A 24,886-nucleotide genomic window follows, 5' to 3' on the forward strand; every position below is an offset into this window, starting at 1 on the left:
TTGATGTAACTCGGCAGTGGGGTGCTTGCCTCCATGTGAGAGGTTTAATCTCCATTAAAAAGAAAGACTAGTAACAACTACAAGCTGTTCCCCAAGCTTCTTCCCCAGACCACAAGTACAAACGTTGCTGGGCACTTCCCATTCTTTCCTTTTTTTTCTCCCCAAAATTCTAATAAGCCATGAAAGTTAATATTAACATCTCTCCAGTGCCTCCTTCTTCAGTGCCATTTTGAATAAGCAGGTGTCATTCTGGTGTGATGTGTCTTTCCTGAAACAGTCACCTGCCCCACACCATGGTCCCTGTGATGATCTTGGTGGTGCAGGGAGGCCGCAGGCAATACTTCTGCCTCAGACAGTAGGCAGTGTTGGTCCAGTTTCTGTTCTTCTCCAAGCCTCTGGCTCTGTCTCAGTTCGATGTTGGACAATGGCTAACCCTTCTCGGACAAGCATCCCCTGGAACTGAGGAGCGGGCTACAGCCTCAGCTTCTTCACTCATAGGGCAGCTCGAATCTCCTTTGGGCTTTGTTCTCACTGAGTGTGCTTTTGTGGTTGGAGCCAGTGGGCTAGTTTATTCATGGTGGAAACAAGCAGTTTCCTTAACACATTACTTTCCTGAAGTTGAAAATTAAAATATGAATTATTCTAAAGATAGTCACACCCCTCATACTGCTGTTTCAGTCAATGATGTGCCTCACACTCCATGGTGATCCCGTAAGATCGTAGTGGAGCTGAAGCATTCCTGTCGCCTAGCAATGTCGTGACTATGATGATGTTATAGCACGCACGACACGTTACTCTTGTTTATAAATAAAGACACAGTGACTCTGTCTTAATAAAATAAAATACACCTGCAAGTCAGACACCGGTGGCTCATGCCTGCAATGCTAGCTACTCAGGAGGCAGAGATCAGTAGTATCATGGTTCAAAGCCAGCCCAGGCAAATAGTTCTCAAGACCCTATCTTAAAAAAAAAACCCATCACACAAAAAAGGGATAGGGGAGTGGTTCAAGGTGTAGGCCCTGAGTTCAAATCCCGACACTGCAAAGATAAATTAACAAACCTGCATTGCCAGTTGTGTAGCACGTGCAGTTTTGAATAGTACATAATAATTGATGATGGTAAGTGATGAATGACTATGTTACTGGCTTAGGTATTTCCTATCCTACACTTTCTATCATTATTTTAGAGTGGGCTTCTACTATATCCAAAAAGTTTGCTCTAAAAATCCTCCATGTTATGTTGGCAGCAGCCTCATACATCTCCTGATTGCATGGAGAGACCACATCAGGTGACTGACCTAGGCCAGCAGGCTATGGGTAAATGCACTCTAGAATGTTCTCACAATGGCAAAGTTGTTGTGACAACACATTTCAGATAACCTGTCCCTGTCATTAAGGAAGGCACATCTGTATATACATTATGTGAGCTGCAGAATCTGTAGTTCGAGACTAAGGCAAAGGTCTTCTGTGGTTTGAGAAATGTTGACCCAAAGTCACTCTTGCCTAGCAAAGCCCTTGGGTGAGATCTTGTGCCAGAAAGCTCCTATGGCCTGGTGTCTCTGCATCATCCTACTTTGTGAACTCAGAGTCTTTGGAGGTGGGCCTCAAAGACTACCTGTCAGCCCTCTCCTATTGGAGGGGACAGTACAATAAAAGCCACTCCTTTAGCTATCCTGAAATGGGGTTTCTTGTTGACATGAATGGAGTGGAGGAGGAGCTGGTGAGGGGATCTGTTTCGTTGGCTCATCTGTGAGATGGACATTGGGAAATGAATAGAATGAGCAGGCCATGCCAGTCTTTCTGCAAAGGAATGAATGGCTGGAGTGGTTTTTAAGGGTAACTGGATGAGTCCTGTACTGGGCGTCTGACCTGGGCACTTGTCCTGGCACTGCCCCTACTTATCTATGCACCTTGCCTAAGTCACCCATTCCAGGTGTCTCCTAAGGTAGCCTAAGATTTCACAGAGTTTGTGGGTAGATGTCCTCAAAAAGCCAATGACCTGTACCACCAGATTGCCCTGACATTCCCAGTTGGTACCTAAGATTTGGGCATAATTAATAATGGCGCCCCACCATTTGCTCAAAGAGTTAGGACGGTAAATTACAAGATCACTGTACTAAGCCATGTCCTCTCATCTCTCCATTTAAGACTTAGCATCTTGTCAGATTTGACCTGTCACTACCATCTGCTCAGACCTTTTTTGGTTTTTTCCTTTGGCTCCTGATTCTAGCACAGCTTTTGCTAAATGAGATGATGCCACCAGCACCGCATCTCTGTCCTCATCCTATGCTGATTAAAACATCTATCAGAACACATTCTTATCAGACCCTCTGGTTGTGCCAACCATCATCTGTGATATATCAGCACACCCCTGCAGGACCAGGGGCCCAGGTCTTGCCGGAATCACAGGAGAAACACCCTTTTCGGTTACCCTCAGCATTTTCTAGCGCTCTGCTTCTGAGAACATAACCTTGGTGCCCTGATTCTTATCTCTTTTGTGATTCCCACTCCTCTGTGGTCTTCAAATGCTTCACTCTCTATAGCTACTTCTCTCCCACCATTCACACTTAACCATTATGTTGTTAGAATTTACCCTCCCGCATCTTCTACCCTTCCTGGTCTGCCTTCTGTTTGGGAACCTAGCTATAGGCTCACACTTGTATGCTCTGCTATACAATGGGGTAAGCCAGGGGTGGTGACTTCAAAGTGCAGACCCATCCCATTTCTTCCCATAGGGAGCATCCATCCATGGGGAACATCACCCTCCTCTGCTCTGCCCTTGCTCTTGCTGTGCCTCCCACTGAACCATTCTGCCCTTGCCCTCTAGTCTTATCTGCCATTTAGTTTAAGCCTCCATTCTATGAACTCCCCCTGGCTCCTGAGTCTGATCTCTTGGTGTCTGCAGTTTCTTCAGCAAGCCTTGCTTCAGCTGCTGCTGTGTCCAACACATGGGCTGTTGGGTCACCCTACAGCATTTAACTCAAGTAGTCTTATGCCATGACTCACCCTGTATGTGGCTGTGGCTTGTGCCATCTTGTACTCCCCACCTGCCCCTAGCCCTCCCTTGTGCCAGGCCCTGAACCTGACCTGCACATTTTCAATCAAGACCTTCTAGGTTGGGGCTAATTGACAGTAACACCAACAGCCTCTCTTTCTCCAGCCAACTCCAGCTACCTAAGACCCACCTTGCCAGCCCTGGTACCAGTCACTGAGCACTTGCTTTCTTTTCTAGAATTCTTTGTGGTTTGCACTTAAATGGAATGCTAGCTCTTTGCAATTTGCTTGAACACATTTTTAGGAATAATTCATCTAGACCCTATAATAACGCCATGAGATGTAGGCACTTCTCTAGGTCCATTTCACAGATGAGGTAATCAAAGTAATTGCCCAAATCCATAAGCTAGGAAGTAACAGGGCTGGGATTGGATTCTAGGCAGCTTGGCTCAACTCTTTCTTAAAACCATTCTCCTCTACCTGCCATTCTGTCATGTGCCCCTGTTGACCTTCCCAGCCCCAACAGCGCCCTGGGCTCATCCAGTGAAATGGGCAACTAAACTGAGATGGGAGAGGTGGCAGCCACCCAGCTCCTGCTGTCTTCTTATCATGGGCTCCATGGAGCCTTCCAAAATGGTAACGTAGTAACCTGTGCTAATGGTCTTGGAATCCAGGAGCCCAGGGAATGTTCTGGGCCCTTGGTGGCCTCAGAGTCCCATCTGGGAGGAGGAGAGACCCTGGAAAAAAGAGTAGGGTGAGTGGCAGAAATAGGACCAGGTGTGTGGATCAGGAAGCGAGGGGCTCTGGGGTGCACACAGGAGGCTTGGGGAGTTGCTTATTGGCTCCAAAGCCACACCTGTTTTCTTTGGACCATGAAGGCCAAATGCTGAGAGCCAGAGTGTGTCTTGGCAAGAGGCTGCAGTGACAGAGCTTTCTGACCAGAGGAGTCCTGGCCCAGGGAAGGTGGCCTTTCACTGGTCTTAAAGGCACAGCACACATGGACAGCCTGCTTTTCCAGTTCTTCAGGTCCCTGACAGGGAGAAGCTTTGGATCCGCCCTAAGGTCATAGGAAGGGGACCAGGCTGGGTCCAGGGCAGAAGCAGCTGCTTAGGGCCCAGCCTTGTGTTAGGAGAAGTGTGGGTAATGCTGGTAACTTGTGCCTAGCCAGGCCACTTCCATTCTTTGCTCCTCTGGGAATCTCTCTACCCTCACCATTTGGTGCTCACCAATCCTTACCCTGCTCCCTTCTCCAAACCTGCTCAAAGGAAAGGACCTGGGAATGTCTGGATAGGTCACCCTTCTAGAGAGGACAAGGTGTGAGCCAGAATGGAGGCATTTCTGACAGCAGGCCAGGGAGCTAGTTGAGAGTTCTGGAAGGAGGGACTCCCCACCCCCAACTGAAAGCAGCAAGACCCTAAGTTGCCTGAGGCCTGAGACTGTGACTTCTACAGTCCTTGGCTCCAAGACCTACCTTCCCAACTGGATACCAGTACCTCAGGGAGGTCTGGGTTAGGGTGAGTGCAGCACCTGTGCTCAGCCTGAAGGGAGTGGCTATAACAGTCCCTGTTATAGGAGGCCTGGCGGTCACCTAAAGGCCACTAGGTCTCCCAAACTCTGGAATCTGAGTAGCATCCTGCCTTAAAAATCCTCTGGGTTTGCACCAAGAACCTGAAGCCAGGATGGGAACCAGGAAGCCAGCCCTCTCCTGCTGGCCTCAGTCAGTGCCTGAGTGAACCTCACTGCATGCCCTGCATGGGGTGATGGGAGGACAGTCTGAGTCCTGACAGTGGGTGCTTCCTTGTGCCCATCGCTGGAACAGCACTTGGTATGTGCCAGTAAATTCTTACAGTGTGAAAAACTCCTGGTGACTGACTATACCATGAATTCCTGGGGCTGGGCAACCAGAAGATAGTTATCATTATCTTGATATGTCAGGGAGGCTCAGAGAGGGCTAGTGATTGCCCAGGTCACCCAGCTAGGAAGTGTGAAGCAAGGATTCAAAGTGAGGTCTGCCCTGGAAGAAGAGGCTAAAATGCATACATGGACTGGATCCCAGAGTGAGCAAGGCCAGGAGAGCAGGGATTGTTGGGGCCTCACGAAGGACACATCTTAACATCTGGAAGGACTGGGAGGATTTCAGAGGGAGAGGAAGGAGCAGGGGGTCTCCCTTCCCCCATCATCTGCTTTGTCCTGGGCTGAGCTATGACCCAAGGACTTTATTAACATCCTAATTGTGTGCAGCTGGCCTCACTCTGGTCCTAATGAGCTCATTATCCTTCCTCCTTAAGGAGGCCATTGTGGCCTGGTCACCCTGGGGACAGCAGTGGCCTGGGAGTGCCCATTACTTCCTGCCTCCCCTCAGCCAGACTTAGCCCCTCCTGGAGAGGCTAAGGCCCCCAGCTGCTCTCCCTCTCCTCTCTCCCACTCCCTTTCCCAATACTTCCCTCCGCCCTGCCCTCTTTCTCTTTCTTCTTCTCTTTCTTTGGTCTCTCTGTCTCATTCTCTGTCTTTGCCTTTCCCCCTGCCCCTAGGACAGCACTGGGAAGTCCTAGCCAGAGTCCATTTCCAAGGCCTTTGAAATTGGCCCAACAGGTGAACTCTTAAACAGCTGTGTGGCTCACTGAAGATTATACATGGCCTAAGAGGGCATCTGGCTGCAGGGGCTGAGGCCAGGTGGTCTCCCTTTCACACTCATCCTGAGCTGGGAGATGCTGGGCAGACCTCTTAATAATGCCTTCTCCTCTCCTTGGCTCCTGGACCAAGAGATAAAGCAGGTTGTTCTTGAGGCCCACCAAGCCTGGCTGGCTGTGGATGACAGGGGACATCTCTGCTCTTTTGGGCCTTTACCTCTTGGAAAGGGCTGGGTCCTAGCCTCTGGCACTGCAGAGACACCGGTCTGCTGAAAGGAGAGCCTGGGATGAGGCCTGGGGCTCAGCCTGTGTTGTGTGTTAGGGTACATGGGACTCTTCTGTAGGCTCTCATTCATGGACTAGGAGTCCCACGCCTGCCCCACCTGGGCACTGGAGGTGGGAAGACCTACCAAAGCAAGGGCCTGGTAGGCGCCACAGGGCAGCTGCCAGCTGGGCGGGAAGGATGTGCTACAGTGTCTCCCAGAGAGCCCAGACCCCTTAGGTCCCTCCCACCTGCTGCCTCACCACCCAAAGTACCCTTCAAGCTTGCTGCTTTCTCCCCTTCTACCTGGAAACAGCTGACGTCTCAGGAAAGAGGCCAGGTGTGGCTGCCAATCAGAGAACAGCCCGCCCTCACCTCGGCACATGTGTACCCACTTCTCAGTCCAAGGCCAAGTCCTGGAGAGAAACCTCACTGGATCTGGCCTTCCAAGAAAGGAAGCCATGGAGATGGGAGAGGAAGGCTGTTAGGCCAGCTTGCAGTTTGGACCCGTCTTTCTGGGGACATGGAAAATGTGTGAGGTGGCTGGTGTGGCCCTGGGCGAGGAGAGTCCATTCATTAAAGTATCTAGCTGCCATTTAGTGGGTACTTGTGTGCCAGATCTGTGTGCTATCACCTCATCCAATCTCCGTACCAGCCTGCAGGGTAGGTATTCTTACCATTTCACAGATGAGGAAACCAAGGCTTAGAAAGGTTAAGGCACTTTGCTGAGGCTACAGAGCAGAGAGGTGGCAGTGATGGGATTTAGACTCAGATCTTTGACTCTGTGCCTCAGTTTCCTCATCTTGGCAGACTTTGCTAAACATTCAGTTCTAACCTAGAGATAAAGTAGATCTGGTACTTAGGCTAATTCTCAGAGATCAAATCAGCTGTGAACTCTGGAGTTACTGTTGTGGAAGCTGGGGGAATTTGGACATCAGCCAAAGACAGCTTCTGGAGGAGGTAGGCTGCCTGATGGACTTCAGAGAACAAGTTAAATGTGGCAAGGAGCACAGAGGCTGCAGGATCTTTGTCCTGGAGAGCTGTGTGAATCAAATGATGGAAACCAGGCTCAGAGTGGCCCTGAGACATTTTGGGCAAAGAGGAAACCCCCAGGGATATCTCCCCTTTGGCCCCATTTCCCACAATGCTTTGCTGCCACGAAATGCTTCCACTGAGGAAAGAACAAGCCATCCTGCAGGCTAGACCTTCCATTCTTCTGAAACTTCTGAATACAGTCTGAAATGCCACAGAGCAGGGAGAGTGCACATACATCCAAGTCAACTCACTAGGTGTATTGATGACTCTTGACACACTAACCAGGCTGTGCTGCTGTATGGGTTGAAGATTCCCCCAGCCATGTGACTCACAGCTGTCACTCTTAACGTTCTTTTTTTTTTGGTGGCACTGGGGTTTGAACTCAGGGCCTTATGCTTGCTAGCCAGGTGCTCTACCACTTGAGCCACTCTGCCAGCCTGTCACTCTTAACCACTTGCAGGTATTATCCCATTCTCTTCAGCAACCTTGGAAAATGGGCTTCATTCACCTCTCTCATATCAGAGGGGAGACTGAGGCTCAGAAAGGCTTAGTAACTTGTGTTACCTTGAGCAAGTTAACACAGAAGACCACCTAGTTATTCCCCTCTACCCCCAGAGGACCCTCACCTGTGCACATCAGCACTCAGATGCACATAGACCATGGTGCACACACCAAGGACATGCTCAGAGACATGGGCCTGTACTCTCAGAGAGGTGCATGTACCAAGTGCTAGTATTCAGGGACACACATGCTCAAGGAATCATCTGTACCTGTGTATACAGCAAGCATATGCCACACACACTTCTGTAATGGCTGAGACTCTGGGATCTCTGGGTGACCTCACCAGGTTTTATGCCTAGCTTTCTCGTGTAAGCCTGATGCCAGTAACATTTCTCCAGGTCCTTGAAGAGTAAACAGTGAGTGCCTGCCAGAGCACTTTTCTTTGTGTTTGGTTGTACTGTGTGTAACGCACATGTCCACAGCCCTAGCTTTTGTACACAGGTACATGTACATAAGTCACCTCCCATATACTTGTGTCCACACCCACCCCAGCAACTTCTTTCATACACACACACACACACACACACACACACACACACACACACACACACTCAGACTGCAGGAAAAGCGATGAGGCCCCTGCATGCATTGGAAGTGAGCCGGGGAACCCCACAGGGCTCACTGGCTGATGTTGGCACCCTCTTGGCCAGCTAAGCCACACCCAGAGGTTCAGATTCTGTTTGCTTCTCTGTGGAGCACCAGTGACTAGTCAGGAGCCCCTAATGCAACAATTGACATCTGAGCCATAGGCATCTGGGAGAGGCCCATCAGCAGCCATGAGTGGGAGCAGGTCCAGGGAGTGTTTTCAAGAGCCCCAACTGTGTGCCTTGTGCCAGGAATCCCAGGAGGTCTGCATGGACCCAGGTGGGCACCTCTGCCTGCATTCACTAGTGCCCACCTACATAGTGTTTCAGTCTGTCCATCTAAGCTCAGTGGTGGTGTCAGGCTCTTTACAGCCATCATCATCTCTGGCACCAATGGCATGGTACAGAAAAAACTTGAGCTGGAAGCCACACAGCCCAGCTCTGAAAGAGCTTACACACAGACTAGTGTTCTCAGGCAAGGTTAACGGCCTGCCAGGCCATGAGGATGATGACTCTCAGCCCCAGGCCTTAAGGCCACAGAAGGAGAATAGGATCCTAAGATGCTGAGGTGGGGATAGGAGGTGCTCAGGTGTGGCCAAATACCTCAGAAGCTTCTAGCATGGCAGAGATTTTGAAGAGGGAAGGAGGAAACAGCCCTGAGCGTATTATAGGACACCTGAGAGTGAGGTGCAGAGAAGTGTGGTTCTGCTATGCCCACTGGCTCCTACTCTGTGTCAAGGCCTGTGCAGCAGAGGTGGGAGGAGGGAGCAGACCTGCCTTGCCCCAGGGGTGCCCCTGCTGCCACCAAAGGCAGGTCCGTCCTCCACTTGCATACCTTACCTTACTCCTAGGAAAGAGAAGTACCACCACATACAGGGAAGGGTTCCCATGAGTGAAGTAAGCGGGAGAGAGGACCCCAGATCCTGGTGTCTTAAGGCTTTGGAGACTAGGAGAAAAGCCTATGCAGGAGGAAGAGGGTGAGAGCAAGAGGGCAAGAGGGCGGCAGGCTCAGGGGCATGCCTCACAGCAGTTTAGACGTAGACCAGCATGGATGGGACTGATGGAGCCCACCCTAGCCTCCACAAGAGTAGCAAATCACTTGTTTTCCTGGGGCCCTGGGCTGGCACAAGGTTGTTTTGGGAAGTGGCATTTGCAGTGAGCATGCCTTGGTGTAGAAAAAGAGCTGGTCATGAAGGGACCTTGGCAGATCCTCAACAAGATGCAGGCTTCTAAGCCATGCAGTTCCTCAGGCACATCTCATTTTGTTCAATGACAATATCCCTGGCTCCAGCTCTGGACCCTTCTGAGGAAACCACTCCCAGGAAGAAGGGCTCCCATCTGAGACCAGACCCTCTGGACACTTCTGCAGCCTGCTGGACCTTGGCTTGGCTTAGGTGGGCAGGTCTTTGGAGGTCAGTGTGGGAAGGATCTGGATGAGTTGTGGGAGCCATTTTTGTGCTCTTGGTATTGGAACTTGGATCTGGGAAGTCATGTGTGAGCCTCAGCTTTCAAGAGCTTTCTAAAAGTGAACCCAAGTTGAGACCTGTGGCAACTGTTCTTTGAGGGTCTTAGGGGTTCTCCTGGTGAGCAGGATTTGGGGGAGTGACCCCTTCCCCAGAGTGGCGTGGAAAACTTGGTCCCTACCTGCTGAGGTCTGCAGAAGCAGCTGCTCAGTTGTCTTTTATTCTCCAGACGTGTGGCTCTTGTGGGGACCTTTAATGGTGATGCTTGTGATGGTTAGGGGTGATTAGGGAGGACATCTATTCATGTGATTGAAACCTGGCTCCGGGTCATACACCATATCGGAAGTTCCTTGACTTATAGAAGTGAGGGAGTCTGGAGGGATAGTCTAGCCTTACACACCAGACCAGAGCTCTGAAGGTGTCAGTCAGGAGTGGCTCATTCTCCATCTGGTGACTTTGCTGCTGCTATATGGACTTAGCTCTCAGGCCCTCTCTGCACGTGCCCTTGTAACTCCTGCTTTAGGGAGGACTCAGGGTTTAGGTCATCAAAGCATCTATGTCAGTTCCTGAAAAGGCCCCCGAGTAGCCTGCTGCCCAGGGAGAAGCCCTGGAGCCTCCTGACAGGACATGAAGAGCTCTGCCTTGAACAGAAAGAAGATCCAGTGCCACATTATATGGGGGACAAAAGAGAGCTGGACAAGCAGGGAGGGATGGGAAGAGCACAGAGTCCTGGGAAGGCAACCTTTCAGAAAGAGACTGAAGACGGTGCGTGAGCACCCTAGACCTATGTGCTCACGAACTTTGCCCAGTAATGGTTTTCTGAATGACCAGACATGTAAGCAAATAACATGAATGAACAACCAACATGAATGAGCCTTTATCATGTGGCCGTGATTGTCAGGGATCACTCGAAGATGCAGTGCCCACTTACTGGGATTGCAATGTCAACACGCTTCAAGGGCAGCTGTGAGCAGCAGAAGTGAAAACACTGCTGACCCGTGCTGGAGAAAAGGAACCAGCTGACCATTAGTGTCTCTGGAGGCATTCCTGTCCCTCAGAGAAAGGCTGATACCCCACTCCAGCAGCATTAGTGGGCCTGGTGGCTGGAGAGAAATGGCTTGTGCAGGGACAGACAGTTTGCTTGGCCTTTCTTGCAAGGTTTATTCCACACATAGGGCATACCATGATTTCCATTTTGCTTTTTAATTTCTTCATCAATTGTGTAGGAGTGTGTTGGTCTTTTTTGCCTTAGCTGAGACACAGGCTCCTGGGGCTGGCTATCGGCCAGGCATTTGCTGGGTGCCCAGGCTGTCTGGCTGTATGCCTTGCCCACTAGCCACTCCTTCCATCCTCGTCCTGGCCCATCCCACCTCCACCATCTGTCAGGCTCTCACCAGCCTGTTCTCTTGTTCCCGCTGCAGGTTGGTGGTTTGTGAGCACCTCTGAAGAGCAGGGCTGGGTTCCTGCCACCTACCTAGAAGCCCAGAATGGCACACGGGACGACTCGGACATCAACACTTCCAAGACTGGGGAAGGTAAGAACCTGCAGGTTCTCAGGGAGAGGGTAGTGACGTTGGACCGTGGGGCCAGCTGCCTCTGGGATCAACCCCTCCTGGAAGCACTTCTCCTAATCTTCTCAATCTGAATCCCTAAAGTGAGTTGGACCATACCCAAGTCCCTTCCGTTGGGATCCCATCTCATTGGGACTAACTCAGAAGCTCACCTCCTACCCCAGGCCCCCATGGGAAGTTCCCTAGGGTTGTGGACCTCAAATTTTGGCAATGCTGGAGAAAACAGTCTTAGGGTAGAACCCCCCCAAAAAACGACTTCTCCCTAGAAGCTCTGGGCTCCTCTCAAGGACCCCACAGAGACCTCCTGTTGCTCCCCCACTCTGACTTCCTGCAGCAAGTATGATCCAAGGGACTGTGTGGTGTCCTGCCCAGAAGCCTCTGCAGTGGGTGCTGTCAGCCTGACTCAGGCAGGTCTCTGACCACCTCCCAGCATCTCACAGACTGAGTGGGACTCAGGTCCCTGCACAGTCAACCTCTCCAGTAAGCTCTGGCTCCAGGAGATTCTTCTGGGAATTTCTCCTTGCATTTCCAGGAGCTGGCCTCTGCTCCCTAGGTCAGCACCAACCCAGTAAGTCTGACAGTGCTGAGCCCCCTGTCCCCAGCTCAGTTCCCAGCTTCTGTTCCTAATGCCTTCCAAACCTTCCATGGCCTGGTAACAGAATTCTTCCCTAACGGTCAGTTGGCAGGATGATCCAGATGGACAAGTCGGAGAGCCAAGGGTGTAGGCTTGCTAACTAGGCCACCCCTAGGCTTACTCCTCCCATCCCCACCTCCTTGTTGCCCAGGCCAAAATGAGCAGCTTGCCAAGTGCCAGCCCCTTATTCATCCTTCCCCTAAATGTCGGTTACTCAGCTGGCACTTGGGGCCACATCCTTCTTCCTGTGTTAATGCTTCATTTCAGCCCATAATCAGACGTCAGCCTCTGGAATGCTCACCCACCTGTGACTGGTCTCCAGGGCTTAGACCACTCTGGGAAGGCCTGAAACATTCAGGCTGGGCTGCTCTGGACTCTCTCCCCTTTAGTTCCATTGCATCTCTGCAGCAGCGGAGAACTCCCACTCCTGAGCTGGGTCCGGGCCAATTTACCTGCAGCCCCCAGGCCTTATCTCCTACCCAGTGCCCCATTCTGTGATACATGCCAGGGCCTCTCAATTAGGGCAGCCCACAAAGGCCCTGGTGCTAGGCCAAGGCTTTAGATGCCCTGTCATCATCCTGGGAGGAGACTGTTACTGTCCCCATACTGCAGCTGTTTTCAGCTGCAGGGACAGAAGCTTCAAAATGTTTAGTTCTATGCTTGTCCTTATCAGGTTTAGGCCCCAGTAGGCCTTTCCATGAAGCATCTGCAGAGAAGGCTGCTGTGGTCTCCACTGGAGGAGAGTGTATGGTAGAAAAGGCTAGACTTAGAACGGCAGAGCAAAGGTGTTGGGTAAGGGTAGAGGCCTCAGACACTGAGTAGGCAGAAGAGCAGGAAAGGGCCCAGAAGGCCTGGGGCACAATGGCAGTTTGGTTAGAACAGAACATTGATACTTTACGTGGAACAAGTGGTAGCAGATTGTGAAGGACTTTGACCTTGATGGAATAAGAATTGACAGCAGCCAAGGCAAGTTCTGCATTCATAGTGTGAGTGTACAGTCACACCCAGGGTGCCCCTCCTGAGTGCTTCTATTAGGACCTATGTGCCGGTGCCTCTGGCCACATGTGGACAGTTGTAAGTTCTGCCTTCACATCTTAGGCATCTCCTACCCAGATCCACAGAAGGGTTCAGGGCTTGGTACCCCAGACCCAAGGCCCTGGCCACTGTGCTATGTCCACTATGTGCACCTGCAGTCACGTGTAAGTGTGTGACTTGGATCGTTCTCCAGCGCTCTGGGCCTCTGCTTCCCCACCTGTATGATAGGGTTAGTGCCAACCACTTAGGGCTCTTGTGAGGCTCAGGTGAGATGATCTTCATAAATGGCACATAGGGAATAAGTCAGTTACCATGAACTTGGCCCCTGGTCCAGGCACCAGGCTCAAGCCCGTCTGTCCCCATCCAGCCCCACCCCACCCCACCCTGGATTCCTTGCACAGGATCTGATTAATGTCCCTTGAGTTTATTTTGGCCTCTGTCAGGGCAGGAAATATCACCCTATGACAGATGAGGAAACAGTCATAGGGATGGCAGGCACCACAGGGTGACACAGTTGCCAGTAGTGGGTCTGAGTTAGAGCCTAGGCCTCTGCTTGTAAGAGGCAGATCACACAGGCCACTCTCCTCCCAGGGAGAGCAGATTCCCCCAGAAGACCTTGCTGGGGTTTAGCCCAAGTATGTGTGGACAGTTTTACTTTCATTCGAACCACCAGCCAGCCTCTCTTCCCTGGACCAGGGCAACCTGGCAGCCTCCTTCTGTGGTGCCAGGAGGTGAAGCCAGCTGGCAACCTAGAGCCCTGGTCCAATGCCCGTTCCCCCTGGGAGTCTTAGAGGAAGTCAGGGCATCTGGAGCTAGGCCTGAGCAGAGGGTGCATGGAGGCTTGGAGCTCGGCCACTGGACTAGTGCAGGATCTGCCCAGAGAGCGCAGTCCAGGCAAAGTGGCTTTTTTTTTTTTTTTCATATTACTGGAGTTTGAACTCAGGACCTCGTGCTTGCTAGGCAGGCACTCTACCACTTGAGCCACATCACCAGCCCTGGCAACGTGGTCTTAAGAAATGAGAAGCAGGGCAGGCCGTGTCTTCATCATCACGAGACCCAGACGGATGATATGAAGGAGCAGAGCGGGCCTCTGGCACTGTCATGTGCATTTCATACAGTGAACCTTTCCTGGGTCAGTGCCAGACACTGTGCTAGGCCCTGGGGGTGCAGAGACACAGGCAGAGCATCACCTCCAACAGACTCCAGTGGGAACAAATGAGAAGGCAAAGATGTAAGCCCACCCAGAGTGAGAAGAGCTCTGAGCCTACAAGGGAGGCTCAGCCTCTGGGGTCACACTCTTTCTTCCCCACATGCTGCCCAGCCCATGGTGCCCAGTTCACAGTCACACATGGTGAGCAAGTGGAGGACTCATTTTCCGGGCACTGACCAGGGTCCAGGGGAGCAATGATCCATCCATCCCTGGGGAAGACTGCAACTGAGGGACTGCTGCCTCACACGGGGCTGGTGTGAAAGGTCCTTTCCATCCCTAACATGGGACCCTGAATTCTTTAGTGTCCTCCTAGATTTAAGGGCATAAGCTGAAGAATTTGGTTTTGGTTGAATTTTTCCCTGCGTGCCAAAGATGTCACCTATCAGATGTGCTCATTCAGCCGGGGTGTGCTGCCCATTGGACCCGACAGTGTGGACGCATCCCCCTCCCTCCCTTTAACCCCTTCCTTCTCCCCTCCCCCATCCCATCTCATCCTCATCTCCATTTTCTCCACCGGTTCGTGTCGACTGTGCACTCCATCACCATCTCTCACACCAGTGTCCAAGAGACGCAAGGCCCATCTGCGGCGCCTGGATCGCCGGTGGACCCTGGGCGGGATGGTCAACAGGCAGCACAGCCGAGGTGACTGCGGGCGCCCGCCTCTCCTCCCCCGCAGCTGCTGCCTGTGTCTCACTAATGCCTCCTTCTTTGTGCTCTGCTGTCTGCCATGGCCTCCTGACCAGCTGGAAGTGGGGAAGGGGGTCTTGCTCAGGAATTGGGGTGGCACTAGGGGCAGCTCTGGCTGGCTAATGTCCTGGGAATGGGGATCATGGGACTTAGGACATGATTGTGAGTTCCCCAGAAATGAAGAGAGTTCTCAGGAAGGGAGTGCGGGGGGATCTCTGGTTCTCTAAGGAAAGCCATACCTGTCCTAGGCACTGCAGTTTTAGGGACCAGGGGTTTCCAGTCTCTGCAAGACGCCCCACTCCCCTGTCCTTTATTGCTTTCTTCTGCCAAAAAAGACTCCCTCATCCAAAGCTGTCCTGTGGGTTGCTTAGGAACCTGATACAAAGAGGACCAGCCCATGACCCTCCTCCTTCAGCCAGCTCCACTTGAACTAGGGAGGGTGCAGAAGCCAGACCCAGCCTGGCACCAGCTCACAACCCCAACCAGCACTGATGAGGAATGAGGCCCCACCAGGAGCACTAACCTCTGAGACTACGGGAAGTACTAGATCAAGAAGATTCCAGAGAGACACTTGACCTGGCTGTGGGCTGATCAGAGAATTGAAACATTTGCTGGTTCAGAGCTTTCTGGCCTAGCGCCTTCCCAATATCCAGGAACTTGGGAGGTGAGGGAGAGCATGGTGGGCCTCTGAATGTACCGCTAAACATCTGCAGACCCCCCCCCCCAGACCAGTGGATGGTCAGTTCCTCCTGCCCCACAGAGAGCAGGGCAGAGTGTGTTCTCCTCGCAGTGACGACATGGTTGGAAGCAGATCGTCACCCCTGAGAGGGGTGTGTAATGAGCACTGGCCTTTCTGGAACACAGGGATGCCTGACTTGGGCCCCCACCCCCACCTCAAAGCTTGTTTCCAAGTAACAAGGAGAGCAGCAGGAAGTCTGGACTCTTGGGTGGCCTCATCCCATGACTGGCTTAGAGTCAGGCTCAGAGTGCTGGCCATGAAGAACCCAGCTTGTCTTGAGGGCGGAGCATGGGCTGGACCCCAGGGGACTGATGGAGAGATTGAAGTTGTAGAAACACCAACAGACCGAATGTAAAGCAAAGGCCACCCTAAAGTCGGGAGGGAGGGGACAACTTTCTGGGAGACCGGGCTGGGAAGCAGCCCCCCAGGCCTGTGTAGCAACAGAGAGCAGGTCCCAGGGCCTGGAATCACACAGCAGAAGTGAAAGTTTGGCCTGTTCCACACCCATCACACACTGGGCCTGAAACATAATTGTGTCTCTATACTACACAAACACATACAGCCAGTGAGGTACACACCCGTTCACAGCCTGACAGCCACATGTGTGGCTGCAGTGCCTAATCACACCCCCACCCCCCAGCTGTTCTGTGCACACAACTCACACTCTTATCATAATTAATCCCAGTTATGCCACCACATGTTATTTACAGTGACAAATACTTCACACACATAATCATGGCTCACATCGTATATACACCTCTGCAGCAACAACTGCAAGTACACATAGCCACTCATACCACATTTGCACAGGCAGTGTATTCAGAAGTATACTCAGATGGACACACAGGGACACACATAGACACAAATCCTCAGCTAAATGCATCATTCTGCAGTCACCCAAACCTAAGCAAACAGAAGTCCATGTCTCTCTCTCTCCCTCACTCCCTCCCCTCTCCCCTTTCCCTTTACTCCTTTCTCTCTCATATAAGAGACCTAAGCAACATAATTTCCCAGCCTCAGCCCTACGGGCTACATTAAGTCAGGCAGCCAAGATAAACTTGCAGAGAGCTGGCTGGTTGACACCGACCTCACTGCAAGCAGCAGAGCTGGTGGGAGGCAGCAATGGGTCATCAGTAACTAGACAAGAGAAAACAGTGCTTCCCCAGGCCTCCCTTCCCCAGCCCTCAGCCAACCAAGCATTTGGGATCAAAGGCCTCTCTCCTGGGGGAGCTCAGCCAGTGAGGGAGTTGGAGGGGCTGGGAGGGGAGGCTGAGAGACTGCTGACAGAGGGGGAAAGTGTTTGGAGAAAGGAGACTTCTGTGGTTTGGAAACTGCAGGGCTTCCAGCCCTTGCCTCCAAAACCAGAATGGGCTGTCCACCTCCCCCACCCCACCCAGCTGCCTGGCCAGCCCTCACGAGGCAGGGATGCCACCATCTCTGGTTGGCAAAAAGATCACAATACCAGACTCTGTACTTCGCAAAATCCCTGAGGAGTCCGCAAGCTCACGGCCTCCCTGCCCTCAACTCTGTTTCCTAAAGGAGGGGGAGGGGTTCAGAGCCCCTGACCCACCTATAAACTCAATGCCCATGAAGCCATTTCCATCTAGCTGGGCATTCCCTTGCCTGAACAATCCCTCTACAGTGGGGTTTGTGGTCAGGTCCACTGATGGATCTGTCTCTGCTTGTCCCTTTACTCACCTGTGGGTTGGGAGGTCTGAGACCCATCTGGCCTTTACGTAGAGATGGAACATGCCTCTGCCTTCTGAGCCTTTTAAGCCATCCAGAGCAGAAAACCAAGTATCCAAAGGAACAAGTGGGAAGAATTGCTTAACCTTGCCAGAGACCAGGACACTGAGTTCTCTGAAATCCACACAGAGACCTGGTGAGCCCCTGTGCCCACCAGCACATTTACCAGGAGGACACAAACTCCTGGGGGATGTGGTCACCAGAGCCTCCAAGAACAGGGCCTTTTGCAGGAGCAGATTAGCTTTGTAGTCAGAACTGGTATCCTTTGTTCCCCCCCACACACACCCCTCCACCCCCACCCTGGAGGTCAAGCAAAGCAAGAGCTTCCACACCCAGGGATGTGGTGCCACATGTACACCAAGAGTGATGCTGTGGCTATTCCTGGTGTCTCCAAGAGACTGAGCCCATTCTGGATGAATGGTCAAGGCCCTGTTGGGACAAGGCAGGGTTCCTTTCATCTTCCCCAAGAAGGGCTGCCATTTTTCTCTGCAAAAGCAACCTTGCCTAGGAAAACTTTCATGTTGGCTTCCTGCTTGAACCACAGGCTTTAAAAATAGTCCTGCCGAACAAAGGCAAAATGTAGAGCCCAGGCCTTGCCTTGCCCAGACCTCAGGATTCCCAGGGCCTGGCTCTGCCCCTCTGGTCACTGCCTGGGCCGGGGTTTACCGTGGCCCACTGGAAAAATGGAGCAGGACCAGGAACCAGCAAGAGAACATGGAACTTCTCCAGGGTCCGAGTCAGAATCTGGCTGGGCAGGGTTCTCAAGCAGCCTTGGCAGCAGGCCTGGGCAGGGCTGGAGTGGAATCTGAAGGCCCCGGAGCAAAGTCCTTCCTTGTCAATGCCGAGAAAGGCTTGCAGTGGGAGAGCACAGTGAGGAGTGGTACAGCCTCCCACAGCCATCACCCACCTTTTGCTTTTTGGCAGGCTTTCAAGCACAGCCAGTGACCCTTCACTTCCGTTGCAGCCTGGCAGGACAACCGCTTCACTGCCAAGGGAACTGCTATCTCTGTCCAGCCCAGGGCTGCAGACAGGACCCCGATAATCTAGAGGAGAATGAACAGATGGCCCTCTCACAGCAGGGAGTTGGGGTGACAGCTGTCCCCTCCTGCATAGCTGCCAGAGGCTCAGGCAGGCAGCCCAACAGGATCCAACCAAAGAGTCCAAGGGGTGGTTGTTTCAGCTGGAAGCCAGTAGTGGTGGGTGACATGGAGGCTGGGCTCCTGCCACTTTGAGCTCTCAGCAGGCTTCCCACTCAGTGCCCCGCTCAGCCCTGTCCAACCATGCCTTTCTCTTCTCTGGTGGAGTCCACAGCATCTAGCAGTGTGTTCTTGGCGTGTCACAGTCTCCAGGGAGCCCCCATCAAGGAAGACCACATGGTTTAGGGTGACCCTCCCAAGGGTGTTGCCAAATAGCTAGTTCTGCCCCTCTGTCTCAGCTTGTCCTTTGTCCTCCCAATGGGTGGGTAGAGAGGATGCTCCTACCCCGGGCCTGAGCTGTCCTGTAGGCAGAGTCTCACCCAGGAGGCAGGGTGACCTCAACAGCCAGCTGTGAGTCACCCTGATGGCTTCCTGGGGACAGAAGAAGTAGACCCTAGTAGACAAGGAAGCAACACCTTCCTGAAAGCCTAAGCAAAGGTCCTGGGGGAAGGTACCAGGACCTGCTGCCAGGAAGGAAGCTGAAGAATGCCAAGGGAGAAACCTGGTGCCTAACCTCCCCACACCTACCCCCAAGCTCTTCTGAGATTCCCTACAGTGCCTCTTTCCTGGCACCTTGGGAAAACCTTTGACCAAGTCCCTGAAGTCACTACATGAGACTAGCAGCTCTGCAGGGAGCTTACCGGGCACCAGCAAGTCCAGGAGCTGCACAGCCACATGGCCTGATGAGGCCCTCCAGGTCTGCCTGTCAGTGGGGTGTTTGGCAGTTCTATACTTACTTGGCCACAGGACCTTTATCTTAACAAAACCCTTAATTGCGTCCATAGAACTTGTGTTCTGTGTAACTCTCTAGGGGACATTGCGTACTCTGCTGCTAATGTGGAACCTAAGGCTTGGTGAAGACTTCACCAGGGAGGTGGTGTCTGGAGGTCAGACCTAAGGGGAATTGAAGAGGTTGAGGCAGGGGCAGGACTAGGAGAGCACATGCGGGATACAGGTGGGGGCATGGCACTGAGGAAGGGCAGACTTTTCAGCATTGGTCTCAACTTTGACTCGGGCCCTATGAGAGGCAGCTTCCTCCAAACCCTGCCTTTGGCCCAACTTGGCTAGAAGAGCTGACTTCGTGCTGCTCAGGGCTTTGTTGGGCAACCTGGGATCCTGGCTGGCTTTGGCACATACTGGGAGCAGCTGTGACCCTGACACCCTGATCTTTTTGCTGCCACTCCTGAGTCCTGGACCTTCCCTTCCTGTCCCTTCCCGTCCCTTCCCTGGAGAAGCCAGAGCTGACCCAGGGCAACTTGGCAAGTAGCTGAGCAAGGCAGCCGGGACCTGGGGTAGGAAACAGGGCTTACACCCCAACCTCAAATAATCTTGCTTTCTTGCCTCCCCTACCTGCCCACTCACAGAGGAGAAGTACATCACAGTGCAGCCCTACACCAGCCAAAGCAAGGACGAGATTGGCTTCGAGAAGGGTGTCACCGTGGAGGTGATCCGGAAGAACTTGGAGGGCTGGTGGTACATCAGGTAGGAGCTCTGGCAGAGCAGCAACTGAGTGCAGAGTAGCCATGGTACCAGGTGGCAGGTAGATACTGAGGGCAGCTGCACACCAACTTCTGCAGCTGAGAAGCTCAACCTAGAAGTGCTCAGCGTGCAGGTTGTCTCCTGGGACAAGAAAGCAAAACCTGAGCCTCAGCTGGCCTGGACCACCAACCCAGCTCAGCTTGCAGCTGCCAAGAGTGCAGCACATCTGAATCTGGTTTTCTGTATCAGGCCTTGGCTGCCTGGCTCGCTCCAAGCTCGCACGCCGGGCCCCAGACATGGGCCTCTGGCCCCTGTATCCCTGGCTAGTTTGGGTCGTTTTGTACTACAGGGCTGGTTGTAAGGCTAGGGTAGAAGTAAGGCTCCTCGTTCTCCTGTGCCTCCCTGTCTGAGGGCCCAATCACACTTCCCTGCTGAAAAGCCCATTTGGGGTGTAGGTAAGGGAGCAGAATAAACCAAACCCTGTGAGCATCACTCACCATGGTCAGACGTGACCTGCCCTGCTTCCACCCACAAAGTTGGCTCTCAGGAAGGTCTGTTGGCTCCTATGGCTGTCAGCTCTGGGGACTCTGGCTGCTTTCCACACTCCTCTGCCTGCAGCCCAGCTGACAGAGACAGTCGCATATGTGTGGGCTCTGGGGCCAGCCACCTCAGTCCACCACACCTGGCATTCCAGACCCACTGAGGACAGGATGTATGCTCTACATGGTCTTCCTTAGAGGGCCAGGATTGTGCTGTGGCACCCTGTGACAGGTGATGCAAGCACTCATGGGGTAGGTCCTCAGAACATGGTGGAACATGATGGTGTTAAAGGTTAGTCTCTGCCGAAGGGTCAGATGAAGGTCACAAGACCTTTGTGTGACTTGATAGGACATTGCTCCCCCTATCCTCCTAGCCTCGGTGCCTATCAGGAAGACTGAGATGTCCCTTTCTCCCTTCTCAGTACTAACCAGACCCGACCCCACTTAGCTTCCGAGATCAGGCACATTCAGGATAGTATGGTTGCAGACAAGATGTCCCTTTCTGTCCTGCTAGGCGAGATGGGACTGTGTGTCTGGACATGTGTTGCCCAAAATCACTGCCCCTAGACTTTTATGTTCTCTAAGCAATGGAAATTAGAGTTAGCTCCCAATCCAACAGCCAGAACCCTGACATGGAAAAGCCAGAATCCAAAACACCCTGGTGGGAGGGTAGACTAATTCATTTGCCCAGAAGTGATCTGCAAATCACTGCTTTTTATTTTGTTTTATTTCTTAGATTTCAAAAGTAACTAATGAAGTCACTCTGAGCTATTTCTAATCAGCTCTTGTCCCCATGGCCTAGTCCTTTAGCCAGCAGTAGCTTGAACAGAGAAAACCTTGGTGAAACAATTCTACCAGGGCGGGGGGAAGGGAGGAGAAATGACCCAAACATTGTATGCACATATGAATAAAAGAAAAATATAATATTAATAATTTTCATTATTAAAAAAATTGATTTGACTTCTAGGCCTTTAAAAGTTTTAGTTTAACCATTCTCTTGCTTTTGTTATTATGTATATGGTTTATATATACCTAAATGATATGAATTAAAAATGTTTAAAAATGAAAAATTTTTTTATTGTTTTATTATTCATTTGTGCATACAAGGCTTGGGTCATTTCTCCCCCCTGCCCCCACCCCCTTCCTTACCACCCACTCCACCCCCTCCCTCTCCCCCCCACCCCTTCAATACCCAGCAGAAACTACTTTGCCCTTATCTCTTAATTTTGTTGAAGAGAGAGTATAAGCAATAATAGGAAGGAACAAGGGTTTTTGCTGGTTGAGATAAGGATGGCTATACAGGGAGTTGACTCACATTAATTTCCTGTGCGTGGGTGTTACCTTCTAGGTTAATTCATTGTGATTTAACCTTTTCTCTAGTTCCTGGTCCCCTTCTCCTATTGGCCTCAGTTGCTTTTAAGGTATCTGCTTTAGTTTCTCTGCGTTAAGGGCAACAAATGCTAGCTAGTTTTTTAGGTGTCTTACCTATCCTCACCCCTCCCTTGTGTGCTCTCGCTTTTATCATGTGCTCAAAGTCCAATCCCCTTGTTGTGTTTGCCCTTGATCTAATGTCCACATATGAGAGAGAACATACGATTTTTGGTCTTTTGGGCCAGGCTAAGCTCACTCAGAATGATGTTCTCCAGTTCCATCCATTTACCAGCAAATGATAACATTTCGTTCTTCTTCATGGCTGCATAAAATTCCATTGTGTATAGATACCACATTTTCTTGATCCATTGGTCAGTGGTGGGGCATCTTGGCTGTTTCCATAACTTGGCTATTGTGAATAGTGCTGCAATAAACATGGGTGTGCAGGTGCCTCTGGAGTAACCTGTGTCACAGTCTTTTGGGTATATCCCCAAGAGTGGTGTTGCTAGATCAAATGGTAGATCAATATTTAGCTTTTTAAGTAGCCTCCAAATTTTTTTCCAGAGTGGTTGTACTAGTTTACATTCCCACCAACAGTTTAAGAGGGTTCCTTTTTCCCTGCATCCTCGCCAACACCTGTTGTTAGTGGTGTTGCTAATGATGGCTATTCTAACAGGGGTGAGGTGGAATCTTAGTGTGGTTTTAATTTGTATTTCCCTTATTGCTAGAGAGGGTGAGCATTTTTTCATGTGTTTTTGGCCATTTGAATTTCTTCTTTTGAGAAAATTCTGTTTAGTTCACTTGCCCATTTCTTTATTAGTTCATTAATTTTGGGAGAATTTAGTTTTTTAAGTTCCCTATATATTCTGGTTATCAGTCCTTTGTCTGATGTGTAGCTGGCAAATATTTTCTCCCACTCTGTGGGTGTTCTCTTCAGTTTAGAGACCATTTCTTTTGATGAACAGAAGCTTTTTAGTTTTATGAGGTCCCATTTATCTATGCTATCTCTTAGTTGCTGTGCTGCTGGAGTTTCATTGAGAAAGTTCTTACCTATACCTACTAACTCCAGAGTATTTCCTCCTCTTTCCTGTATCAACTTTAGAGTTTGTGGTCTGATATTAAGATCCTTGATCCATTTTGAGTTAATATTGGTATAGGGTGAAATACATGGATCTAGTTTCAGTTTTTTGCAGACTGCTAACCAGTTTTCCCAGCAGTTTTTGTTGAAGAGGCTGCTATTTCTCCATCATATATTTTTAGCTCCTTTGTCAAAGATAAGTTGCTTATAGCTGTGTGGCTTCATATCTGGATCCTCTATTCTGTTCCACTGGTCTTCATGTCTGTTTTTGTGCCAGTACCATGCTGTTTTTATCGTTATTGCTTTGTAATATAGTTTGAAGTCAGGTATTGTGATACCTCCTGCATTGTTCTTTTGACTGAGTATTGCCTTGGCTATTCGTGGCCTCTTGTGTTTCCATATAAATTTAACAGTAGATTTTTCGATCTCTTTAATGGACGTCATTGGAATTTTGATGGGAATTGCATTAAACATGTAGATTACTTTTGGGAATATAGACATTTTTTTATATTTTTATAAAATAAGAAAAACCAAAAAAACAATTCTACCTTAAGAAGGCTGCCAGACACCCCCTTAAATATGCCATTTTCCAGCATTTCAAGCTCTGTGTCAATCTTCATTTCCTGTCTTTCTTCTCCTCCCCCAGCCCTACAGATACACACACACACACTCATGCACACTCTCTCCGGCCTGCTTCCTTCTGGGGTCAGTCCCGCTCTAGACATGGGAAGCAGCTGTGAGAGTTGGACCCAAACACACACAGCTGCTCCTGGTAGTATCCTTGCATTTCTGTGCTGGGAACCTAGCTCTATCCATGGAATATGAAGCCTGCAACCTAATTTAATCCATATAATGACAAGGGACACAAAGGGATATGACTTGGAGCACTAGAGGCTATAAGAAGGCCTGACCGGCATCCCCCAAGGCCCCTCTCCCACATCATTGCCGTGTTCACATACAAAGACACAAGCAAGGGCCAGTGGGTTCACTAGTATTTTTTCTCCAAGATGCAAGAGACCTGGTCCCTGGGCCAAGTGCTGCCACAGCTTGATGTGTGGGACCCGTGCTGCCTGCTTTACTTTTCTGAGTCTTGGCTGTTGTCTCATAGGAAGGTTTGGTATCTACCCTTAAAATTCTGAGTTTCTCTTTGTATCTGTGACATCCTTGGGCCATCGCAACCCCAGCTTCTTTGTCTTCACCGAAACAGGTGAGCTTGAGATAAGTGGTGTGCACATTCCTGCAATGTGAACATAAGGAGATATACCTTCTATCGGGGCTTCCCAGCCCAGCTCAGATAAATTGCTAGGAACTGTAGCTTTCCTGTTCTTTCTCTCCCACCTAGAGGCTCTCCCAAGGTCAAGGTCACATCCGGGTGGAGGGAGGTTTTTAGGCATCTGGCCTGGAAAAGCCATTCCAAAGAGCCAGATGTGTCCTACGGAATACATGGAGACATTGCAACCCAGACTTGGGGACACTGGCCAGCAATAGCTAGACCAGGAAGCAAGCTCCAGTAGATACGGGTGAATGTGCAACCCTCCGGGAAAGGGGAGGAAAACATGTTTTAAGAAGTCACTGAGCTGGGTACCAGTGGCTCACGCTTGTAATCCTAGCTACTAAGGAGGCAAAGATTAGGAGGACTGAGGTTCAAAGCCAGCCCGGGAAAATAGTTTGTGAGATCTTATCTCAAAAAAACCCATCATATAAAGGAGCTAGTGGAGTAGCTCAAGGTGTAGGCCCTGAGTTCAAATCCCAGTACCACAAAAAAAAAGTGACCAAGTCACCAAAAATTAAGTCACCCCTGTCATTTGCCTTCAGCTTTTGTTTATAAGCTTTTGGTTTTATTTTGTTTTGTTTTTGCTTTGCCATACCAATGGTTTTAATTTTATCCAGTCATGTGCTTTAGGTTTTCCTTTATGGTTTCTGCTTTTGGAACCCCACTCAGAAAGGCTCTCTGAACCTCCACAATTATGTAAATACTCACAAGTCTCTTTTATTTTGCTGTGTGGTGTAAGGCCAGGCCTCACTTATTTTTCTCAACTGGATAATCAGTTGTCCTTGAGTCACTGAATAATC

At 50.8% G+C, this 24,886-nt stretch overlaps 1 protein-coding gene across 7 annotated transcripts in view; it reads left to right on the plus strand.

The window, feature by feature from the left end:
• Sh3pxd2a (SH3 and PX domains 2A) overlaps positions 1-24,886 on the plus strand; it is a 213,285-nt gene that overhangs the window by 171,674 nt on the left and 16,725 nt on the right. For 4 of the 7 annotated variants that reach the window (XM_074078375.1, XM_074078376.1, XM_074078378.1 and 1 more), the window contains 3 exons: positions 10,950-11,063; positions 14,537-14,620; positions 19,711-19,828. In XM_074078375.1, the coding sequence (XP_073934476.1) occupies positions 10,950-11,063; positions 14,537-14,620; positions 19,711-19,828 (316 nt within the window). The remainder of the gene's footprint in view (positions 1-10,949; positions 11,064-14,536; positions 14,621-19,710; positions 19,829-24,886) is intronic. The other 3 variants (XM_074078377.1, XM_074078380.1, XM_074078381.1) reach the window with 1 other exon arrangement.

This window comes from Castor canadensis, chromosome 7 (genome assembly GCF_047511655.1).
Source record: "Castor canadensis chromosome 7, mCasCan1.hap1v2, whole genome shotgun sequence".
NCBI lineage: Eukaryota > Metazoa > Chordata > Mammalia > Rodentia > Castoridae > Castor > Castor canadensis.